The 10573-nt window shown below is 46.2% G+C and overlaps 2 protein-coding genes across 2 annotated transcripts; both read right to left on the reverse strand.

Moving 5' to 3' along the window:
- Nucleotides 1-3493: 3493 nt before the first annotated feature.
- LOC131287696 (calreticulin) lies at nt 3494-6851 on the reverse strand. Its single transcript, XM_058316773.1, has 3 exons — nt 6636-6851; nt 6340-6444; nt 3494-4527 (listed from the first exon to the last, which is right to left on the reverse strand). The coding sequence occupies exons 1-3, from the start codon at nt 6721-6723 to the stop codon at nt 3494-3496; spliced, it is 1227 nt and encodes a 408-aa protein (XP_058172756.1). The 5' UTR covers nt 6724-6851.
- Nucleotides 6852-8031: 1180 nt separating this feature from the next.
- Nucleotides 8032-8797, reverse strand: LOC131289777 (high mobility group protein HMG-I/HMG-Y-like). The gene is made up of 3 exons (XM_058319088.1): nt 8779-8797; nt 8518-8627; nt 8032-8412 (listed from the first exon to the last, which is right to left on the reverse strand). Exons 1-3 carry the CDS (start codon nt 8795-8797, stop codon nt 8065-8067), a joined length of 477 nt encoding a protein of 158 aa, XP_058175071.1. The 3' UTR covers nt 8032-8064.
- Between the last annotated feature and the right edge of the window lie 1776 nt (nt 8798-10573).

Raw genomic sequence — 10573 nt, forward strand, 5'->3', positions numbered from 1 at the left:
ACCACACCGAACGGAATCGGTTGGCCAATCGATGGTGAGGGAGGAGGGTTGTTGTTAGTTTTCTCAAGCCATTTTCCAAACGAGGTTGATTTCCAATTCATTCGCCCACCAGCGGGATTGAGTGGATTCGCAAGGGAAAGAGAGACAAGGGGTGTGTGTGTGGTGGCGTAGCAGTTGGAGCATTGGACAAGATGAAGTATTTAGTGTACTTAAATTATGCGATCGAGATCGGGTGAAAATAGGAATAACATTTAAATTAAAGGAAAATTGTTAAAGGGTAGGATGCTTTCAATCACTCCTAACTACGAATCGCGGGATGGGGTCCCTCTTTATCGGAAACAGGACCCAATTTATCAGCCATTTAAAAGCGTTCCAACGGGGTACATACCCCGGCCCGGGTGTGTTGAGATGGCATTCGATGCAATCACGAGCGGTTCGGTATCATCCCATCTTTTGATGGAAGGTATTAAAGTAAAACTAAAGGTAACAACCATAAGAAACATTGCCCCATACATGAAGGGGAAAATAAAACAAAAACGATAAATACAATTTACGGAACAAATTCATACAAAACAAAACACGTACATTCGTATTCGTAGGTAAAAAACTAATATTGCAATAAAGAAAAACAAAAGCTTGAAATTAGTATCCTCCGTAATAGTGAACAACGTAATCGCACGGAAAATTGGTCTCGATAGAATCATTGGTGGTAGAAAAGGGGTAAAACTTGTGTGGTGGTAAATCCCGGGGCCGTCCACCGCGCTCTGATTATGTCCCTAGGACAGAACAAGCACCCAGAGCACACATCCTAGCGGTGCCGTTCAAACGGATTTGAAGGCGCCGTTCTTTTTTTTACATACATAGGAAAAAGCTAGGAAACAGATGCTATAAGAAAGGGGAAGGTGGGCGAAGAAAATACGTAGCATTAAGGACGTTAGGTGCATTTCCGTGCAACACTACTCCACCATACATCTATACATATATATATACATACATAGGCTAGCAACTAACCCGGACCAGAGAAAAGCAGGAACTAAAATGATAAAAACAACATAAAAACACACAAGAAGCGCCCGTTTGTTGCATTTAAAAACGAAAAAAACAAAAACATAACAAAAGAAACGCCTAGATAAAAGTAAACGAATGGATATCGTTTGTACATACGGAAAAGTTCGGATTTCGGTAGCTGCCGAAAGTCACGCTGCCGTTTTTGTTGATCGTTGGCGTAAGGAAAAGGGGGACACGGGAGAACAAACGCGGAGGGGGCGGAGACCGTTCTGAGGAAAGGAATTGACGATGATGCACCCCCAAAAACCCGTTGCGGAGGCAAACAGATTGTGATCGAATCGGATGTGATGATGATGTGGATTTGGTGGAGGTACGTACTACATGTGGCCAAGGCAGAGAACCCCCCGGACACCTGTGGGTACCTTCCATGTTTCTTTTTTTTCTAAACATTGTCCGTGTTTTAGCAGCACAAAAGTTAGGTTGCTTTCGCTAATCAATTACACAGAAATAAACTGGTACGTCTTATTCGATACGTTGTCAGTTGGAACTCGCTTAGTACGCTTCCCTCCCAGCGGGAATGCTAGCAGCGCCACCTCCGGAACGTCGTTTAGTTAAGCAAAGTTGCCACTTGTAGCATTTTGTAGATTGGGGAAACAGAACCACATGACGTACCGTGGCAACTTTACGGTTTCCGTTCGCCAGCTGGGTGGTACCGGGGGCGGCCTTCGAGAAGGGGAACACAAACGCTCCCGCTGTGACAAATGGCAATCGGTTTGAGGCAGTTGTTGTTGAAACCGTTGAAATCGTATCGTTTTAAACTAGATTTCCCACAGCAATGCAAGTATGTTGCAGTACGTATTTCAGCCAGCGTTTGATAAGGAAAGGTACGCTCGCGAAGCTCACCAGACCGGCAAGGGAACCGGCGACGTTCAATGGAACGATTCTTAATTTGCGTTTGTTTTACTTTTAACGTTTCTTGAAACTCGGCCCCCGCTTGTTCGGAACTTACCGGATGCCAACTGCGGATAGATTGCAGTGAGTAAACTATTTAAATAAAAAACTAAACTATTGTAGGAAAAATCCGCTGAAGGAAACAGCACCCGATTCCCGCTACACATTGTCATTATACAACTTATGAATATAAGATTAAAGACGGTCGGAAATATGAGTTATAATTGTAATAATAATTGAGCAACGTTTCGGTTTCTTTTGGTTTTCAGTTATCGTACCATATGCGATGATGATATCACACCACGCCAAAGAGGATGAAGATTGCAAGAAGCAAAGGGTATAATTACCATAAATTTAGGACAAATAATAAGACTTTTATGACGAACAGACAACTTCTTAGGAATCGACAATTTTTCAAGGATCTTTTATAATATTTCAGTTCTATGCTATCTTTCCAAAAGAGAAGTTTTTTCATCATTTCGTGAAATTGTTCTTTCAAAACCCATTTAATTTTGTTTGGTAAATCAAAACAACACGTTTGTTATTTGTATTTCAGGATTTTTTTTGTATTTCTTTGTTTTACTTTTCTGACTCTCTTTTCATCTTTACACGTTCTCTGCATTGTTCACTTGCGCTAGTCACGTAAGTTTCCTTCTAACGGGTTTTGTCACTTTACTGTCGCGAACCACCTTACGGTGTGGCCATACCGATATGGAAAAGCCATACTTTAGTTACAATCAAATAGCGAATGTGGCCATAAAAGAAAACACCCACACGGAACGGCGGAAAACCGTATCGACCGTTCGGTGCGAGATTCATCAATCTAAACTCATCACACTTGTACACCTTCCCCTTTCTCCTCTCGCTCGTTTGTACTCAAACTACTTTAACATAGTTCGAGTAGTGTTTCTTTTTTACACAAAATTTAACAATTACCATTCGATTGATCTCGACGGTGGCGCCGATTCGCGAGAGCGAATACACAATATGGAACACACGAAAAGAAAAAAAAAATATTAAAATCATAACAAGAAAAATAAACCTCTCGAATCCTAGGGTGTAAGTGGGGTTAACGTAAGCTTGAAGAACCTTTTTGGTTTGACCGATGCGTCTTCTAAGGAGATGGTGAGAGGATCCTTCCCTAACTCTAGTACAGGATTGCAAAAGAGAGCATGTGCTGCAGGGGGGTAGTAGGTAAGACCTTCTAAATGCAATTCACGCAGACACGTACCCAGGCTGCATGCCGGAGGATCCAATTCTCAGTCCGAGCTTCTCTCTGGTTGGGTTTCTTCCTATGGTCGCTTTTTTGTTTAGCCCCATTTGCCACGATCGATTTTTCTTCCAGCGTTTCATTATGACTATTTTGTGTTGGTTGTCTATCTGTCAGTCCGTCCGTTAAGTCTGTACTCGACGACCGTCGTCTCTCCGTGGTAGCCGATTTGTTCTTCCTTTTCTTCCTTCTTCTTCGCTAGTATCGCATTCCACAGGAACGCTAAGGCTTACGCACACACACACTTATTCCGGGTTTGTTGTTTTACAGCTCGTCATGGCCATCGTCCACTTCGGCCGCTTCTCCGGGCAGTGCATTGTCCTCCTCATCATCATCATCCTCATCGTCGTCATCCTTGTTGGCCTCCTCGGTGGCGGCCTCCTCCTCCGCCTTCTTGCGCTCTTCGGCCTCCTGCGCGTCCTTCACCTTCTTCTCGCCCTCCTGCGTTTCCTTGACGGTGGCGGCGGCCTTCTTCGCCGCCTCGAGATCGTTCGTGATGAGGAAGTTGTCGAAGATGGTGCCCGATTTCACCTGCCACACATCAATACCGACGGCGCACACCTCCTCACGCAGGTACAGCGACTTGTCCTCGACGTACTCCGGATTGTCGATCTCCGGGTGCACCCAGACGCCCTTGTAGGCCGGGTTGTCGATCTGCTTCGGCTTCCACTCGCCCTTGTACTCCGGGTTGTCGATCATCGGCGGCTCCCACTCGCCATCCATCTCGTCGTCCCAGTCGTCCGGCTTGGTCGCATCCGGGTCGGGGATGTGCTCTGGTTTGTCCCAGTCCTCCGGCTTGGTGTCGTCCGGGTCGGGGATCGTCGCCCGATCGTCCCAGTCCTCCGGCTTCTTCGCCTCCGGATCCTTGATCTTCTTCGGCGGAAGGAAGTCCCAGTCGTCCTCGAGGCTGCCCGATTCCACCTTCTCGTTGTCGATCAGCACCTCGTACGTGTTGTCCGAGCGCACGACCAGCGTGTAGAAGTGCGTGAACACATCGTCCTTGCAGCGGATGTCCTTGTTCACCAGGTGGTTCTTGCCCTTGTAGCTGAAGATCACGTGCACCTTCTTCGTGCCGGGACCGCAGATGTCCGGTCCGAACATGAGCAGGTACGGCGTCTCACCGTGCAGGTCCTTCTGGTCGACCGAGCAGTCGAACACCTTCAGGTAGCCACCGCCGCAGTCGATGTTCTGCTCGTGCTTCACCGAGAACTGCACGACCAGCGTATCGTCCTTGTTCGAGAATGGCGTGAACTTGTTCGACAGTGCGTAGAAACGGGCATCCTGCGACGTTTGCAGACCTGCGGAATGAAAAGAAAAAAAAAGTGTTATTTCTTTCTAGAGCAATTGTTGCAAACAAAAACATCGCACATCGAAGAAGGCTACTGCTTTGTTTTCCATGAACCCCGAGGTAAGAAGCAAAGTAACCTCAAAACCATCAACCCACATATTCCAATGGCGGCTTTTGCAAACAAAAACATATTTGCCACGGCCGGAGGCCGCTTTGTGATGACACGGTTTCAGTTCGTTGCTTAAACCGATGGCGCATCAATATGTGGAAAACGTAAAAAAGGGAGATGTGTTTAAAAATAACTCTCCAACGTAAAATAATGCCCCAAGTCTATGCTAAACAATCCTGAACGCTACACCAGCAAATAAATAAGCAAGAATGGTAGTTGCTGAGGTTCGGATTTGTCTAATTTTTAACTTCTTTAGCCTTCCCTTTTTCACCCCTTCAAGGGTAATGCAGTGAAGAGTTCTGGCACGTTCACAACTCGCAATGAACATCAAGGTGTGCAATGCCGGACTTCCTGTCATCCTCTATGTCACGCACGGTGTGTTCCATATCGCGATCGCAGTAGTCGTCGTCCCTCGCATGATTCATAGGAAAATAGTTTAGTGTTCCATAATGCAAGTGGAAAGTTGATTCGTGCCGACCGGCCGGTGTTATGGTAATGTAAGTTTATAGCCACACAACATGTTGACGATAAGAATCGACACACAATTCAATTCCCCCATGTGGCCACCCAGATTGTCATCGACGTTACACACCGATTGACAGTGAAATGGTTTCCATTTAATTCTTGCTACCATCCTCCACTATACCCCGCCCCAAGGCCTATAGCAAGGAATATCGCCGTGTAATCATAAATCCATTTCAATCTGACCCTGAACGCGCTCCGCTGCAGCGCCAACGTGAAGGTTTTCTGGAATATTCTCTACGCGAAGGCGAGGCAACAAACGAACGCTTCGACGGACACGTCACACATGAAAGCCACGTCCAGTTGGCAGGGGGGAGGTGAGTATTAGTGTTGGGGAGGGGGGATGGTACTGATTATGCTCGCACACATAACATCTCAGCAGCAACATTGGCCTTTCGCGTTGCCACGGTTGCAGAAAAATAAGCGAGGAGAGATTCGAAGAGAAGAAGACGTTTTGCCGGTTTTTCCAGTCCAGAAGAAGTGTGTGGTAAGAAAAAAAAATGCCGGGTACGTCACATAAACGACGCGTCTGGTTGCTACCTACGCTGTTCTTGTGCTATCTCTCTCGGTTAATCTCAATCTTTGCGCTTTCTTACTACTTCTTACGTTGAGTGAGAGCTGTACTGTTGCCCTCCCCGTTTCAGTTCTCATGCAGTTTCGTTATGTTTTTTTGCATCCGAGGGGTTTTTTCCCTTGATCTTGGCCGTCTAGTTTTAGCTCGACTAATTATGCAATTTCAGTCCGTGCCTCCTTCGATTCGCCACACACCCACTTTATGCTAGCTCTTCTTCGCTACGTGAGATGCTTTGAAATGCGTGGCGCAAGAAACCAGCCAACTTCTTTTCGCCTTGCGCGACACCGCGCAGAAACGACCAACCAAGAACGTAACGGTCATTCACATTCTAGAAAAATTGACACGTCGTTGCTGCTTGGGACGGTGGTTTTACCACACCCTCTCGCAGCTTCTGCCACCCTTCCAATGGCCCATTTCTTCTGTTTGCTTTTCTATGTTTGCTTAGCCATCCCGTTAGAAGGTGATAAATGCTGCGATCACGTACACATTTTCTTTTAGATCAAAGCGATTCTACACCTGGGCCACGATCCTCTAAATCGGGGAGTTTTTATATTTACCTTTGTCAGCTTCAGCATCGTTGAAGAACTTTCCGGCCGTATGCACAAACTTGCCATACTCGACGCCCTTGTGCTCACTCTGGACCCAGGTCTTTTGCCATGAATCTGTATCACAACATTAGCGAGGGGGTGGAATGAAACGAAGCAAAAAAACATGAAACATTAGAATGGGAAAGATGAATTCGATGCTTGAGCCACGTATGCTCTTTACAACGCATTGAGGAGATGTGACTCCATCGTTCCGAAACGGATTTTGCACACACACACGCCGGAGAGGTTGGCCATTGACCACTTACCGTCTTTGAATCCTTCCTCGAAGTACACCTCGGCCGTCACGGCAGCCGCGGCCAGCACGGTGGCCAAAACAATCGCGTACGAACGCATGTTACTAGGAAACAATGTTTTCTTGCACCAGCACTGAATATTTTGCACTAACTAGCTTTCCTCAATGGTAGGAATGGATGATTCCCCCTTTGAAATGCAACCTTTGCCGGCGCGTCCGATTCCGTTCGATGACAAACGACGAATGATCCCGAAATGCACCGCGGCTTTATTATGAAATGTACGGTTGCGTGGTCTTTTTAGTTGCTTGTGCTGCCACCTTGCGGAGGACATAGGTATTTTCGAGCCGAACGCTATCTCGTTTCGTACCACGCGTAACACGCGAGAGAAAGAAATGCCGAATGGCAACGTACATTTTTCTCGATTTCCACGGCGACGTGTAGCAGACTGCAGTGAGGGAGATCAGAATGCTCTTTTTCTGCAATTTTCTCGATGGAAGTCAATTCAAGCAGACTTTATTCTTATTGAGAACATAGCGAACAGGTTAAAATGTGCCTCGCACGATGCGGGCTAGCTAAATTATTCAATTTATTTGTTGATAAACAGACCCGGCACATCGGCATTGACAGATGGAGCGCTCTGATTGGTCCGCGTAGCACCAATCAAAAGCTCACACTTTTCAGCCCGCTTAGTACCACCGGTTCACCGTCGACACGACGGGGCGGCGCTGCGATCGGTCGAGAGAAAACTGAATGTACTTCAAATTTTGACCTGCCGTTATCGCGGCATCCCACCGCATGCTGGGTTTTTGGAGGATTCCACGTGCGCGAACATATTGAAATTCGTCTGCACCGTATTGGTTGCCCATAATTGCGGCGTCAGTCAGGGATAATGGCTATTTAATTGGCAAGGTTATTTTAGAACTTTAGTGGTTTCGCTAATGAGCGATGTCCATTTTGCGTTGGTTGAACGAACATGGGTTTGAAGTATGCATTGCTATGCACATGCATTTTGCCAGATAAATCGCTTGATAAGCTTTGTATTTGATGTTGTTACGTAACTCTTGTTACTTTTCTCCTTTTGTTGTTGGAAAGAACTTGTTGCTTACAAATGCATGGATGGATACTTATTGTTTCGAATGAAATGAATATTAATAACTCTCTCTCATTTATAATTCTTTTTCACTCCGCTTTATTTAAACACACAGTTTCATTCACGGAAAGTTTAAAATTGGAATGTAAAGATTCTTAGTTTACACTTTGACTCACTTCCTTTGACCGACGAAGTATGGCGTACTATTTAGTCTAAAGTTTTATGAACGGAAATAAGAATCAGAGAATTGGAATACTGTTACATTCGCACACACGGCCGGAACATCCAGCCGCGCCATAGGAAACAGATCGACTCCGAACGTTGGGGGAAAATTGGCAGCGTGCGAAACCTTTACGAGTCGGACTCATCGTTTCCGTAGTTTTCCTCGTTTCCCTCGCTATCCTCCGGCTCGTCGTCCTCCTCGTCCTCGTCATCGTCGTCGTCCTCCTCTTCGGAGGATTCCTCTTTCATTGGCTTTTTCTTGCCGCGCCCCCGGCCTCGGCCAACCGGTGCTGAGGGAGCTTTCTTGGTCGGCTTCGCTACCTTCTTGGTGCTTCCCTTCGGGCGTCCACGTCCCCGCTTTGGCGATGGTTCCTCGCCATCGTCCGATGCGACCACCTTGTCCTTCTCACCGCGTTCCTCCAACTTTGATTCCTTCGGTGAAAGGGCGCGAGCACGTTTTTTCGGTGCAACGCTGTTCTGTTTGGTTCAGTGACGAAATAAATATAAACGATGGCATTAAACACAAGGAACCCAAGAGGAAAAGAAAAAAAATCTCTCCCACGAGAATGGGTTTTCACTCACCTTTTCCGCGTTTGGCGGGCGTCCACGGCCCTTCTTCGGTTCAACGACCTCCGTGTCGGACATTTTGCTTCCTTCCGGCGCTAGCTTTCCTACAAACTGAGCGTAAGCTTCTACTTTCCCCGGTCGGAGAAAGGAAAGAGGGAACGAGGGTTTGGACGACGAAAGAGAATTTAATGGAGAAAATATTAATTTCTCAACCAGAGCTCGACTGATTCCTTGCTAAGCAAAGAAAAATCCTGCTTCCTGTCGTTGATCAATAACTTGAATCCGAGGACGGCATCTAGGTTTATTTTATCACCACACACAACCCCAGTTGTCTTTCCAAAATTATTCTCCCAAAACTACCAAACCCCGGCAAACGGTCCTCAGTTCTCCCCTGTTCTAGGCCCTTCTTTCTCTATAGCATCCACATACACAGGGGACAACGCGCGCGCACACGCATAATCCTTACTGTGTTTGTCCCGCCATTTTGAACACAAGTGATCCCCCCAACCTCCACCCACAAAAAAAAACCAACAAAAAGGATATCCACAGTGCTTGCGTCCCGTATTCCGGTAGCGCGGCAAACACACACTTCAGCCTCAGTTTCGTATCTCTCTTGCTCCTTTTTTCCACACCGAGCAGGAACAAGTGTCCCTTTTGGACGAATCGATGAGGTGAAAGTGAAAATTTTCATCAACAATCGCACAACCCTCAAGGCTTTCACTCGTCTTAACTGACAAAATTTCGATTTTCAACAAAACTGGCCCATTATCCTATTTTGCTTTCACACCTCGTCTATTACCTCGTTCGTTGCAATCTGTAAAATCCGTTTTCCAAACTGCTTCCCAAATCACAACTTTGGGCCACGACTTTGGCGCACCGCGCGCGATTCGGCTTCGACGGCGAATGTTTGCTTCCGTTTTTCCGTTTTTCAGCGCCAGCGCCTGCTTTGCCGAAAACACACGCTCTCCTTTCGGTCAAGTTCGCGTTCCTTATCGGTGTTATATCTCAACGCATCCGCCAAGGCTCGGTGAGCAAACGATGAGAAGAGAGAATCCTGGCCGGCTTGTAGTAATATATATTTCTCGACCGTTTCAGGAGCTTTTTCCGTCCCTGCGGTGCACACGTACCTCCGCGCCGCGCGGAGTGGAGGGAAAATTTCTCCTTTCCTCAATCGTGAAAATTAGCTTTCGTCCGCATGTGGTGTGGGATGATGCTCGAGCCCGCCCCCTGTTCTTCCGTCCGGTATGGGTTTGGTCAGAGGAGAGCGTGAGGCGCAGCGTAGTTTTTCCGCGCTGGTAGAACTTTTCTCTCCGCTTCGAATTTCCCGCGCCCACACACGACTTTTCAATCATAAAGTTTGTTCGATGCGAGTTTTATCCCTCTTGAATATGAATCGTAGCGAATTCATTATCTGAATATATTATTCATATCTTTTAACCACATTTATATCTTGTAGCATCTAGAAAGAACATTAACATCTTGTTTATTAAATGCATCTAGTTTAAATCGCCGTGAAACATAATTCAATACCAAACCGTCCATTTAAGAAAAGCGAAGAAGGATAAAATTGTTACATTATTCGTTAGCATTGTGAAAATTAGCTTTTCACCGCTACAACAACCTGCAAATAATACAATCAAATAAGACCCAATTTTTGCTACTTAAATCTAATTTCGTTGCAAAGGTCGACCACTTTACTTTGCCAATAAAAACACCGATCGTGTATTGGTTCAGCGTACATACATTTTTATTACAATTTATGGCCTATCGGTTCCGATACAGTTTTGTACATTCCACCACATTCAACTGCCCACGAAGGCTGTTCGGATGTTCGGGGGTTTGGGTGAGCAGTTGCCAGTGAGACGCTCGGAACCATCATCCATCGCTGTGAAATACAGGCTAGACATGAACACATCCAATCCGTATAACCGATCCGGATCTAACGAACCAAAACGAAGAAAACACAAAATACTCCTGCCTCGTCTGATATCCTCGGCTAATGGAAATTAAATACGCTGTCCTAGAACCGTTAGCTTAAAAATTTTAGTCGCAAGTGTATGTATGTGTATTT

The sequence above is a fragment of the Anopheles ziemanni genome, chromosome 3 (genome assembly GCF_943734765.1).
Source record: "Anopheles ziemanni chromosome 3, idAnoZiCoDA_A2_x.2, whole genome shotgun sequence".
Lineage (NCBI taxonomy): Eukaryota > Metazoa > Arthropoda > Insecta > Diptera > Culicidae > Anopheles > Anopheles ziemanni.

What these genes read in the sequence shown, in the direction of transcription:
- LOC131287696 (XM_058316773.1), bottom strand. Translation starts at nt 6,723, where the DNA reads ATGCGTTCGTACGCGATTGTTTTGGCCACCGTGCTGGCCGCGGCTGCC. An exon ending in CGAGGAAGGATTCAAAGACG is followed by an intron (nt 6,445 to 6,635) that starts GTAAGTGGTCAA and finishes GTTGTGATACAG; the next exon opens with ATTCATGGCAAAAGACCTGG. An exon ending in CGATGCTGAAGCTGACAAAG is followed by an intron (nt 4,528 to 6,339) that starts GTAAATATAAAA and finishes TTCATTCCGCAG; the next exon opens with GTCTGCAAACGTCGCAGGAT.
- LOC131289777 (XM_058319088.1), bottom strand. An exon ending in GCCCGCCAAACGCGGAAAAG is followed by an intron (nt 8,413 to 8,517) that starts GTGAGTGAAAAC and finishes TGAACCAAACAG; the next exon opens with AACAGCGTTGCACCGAAAAA.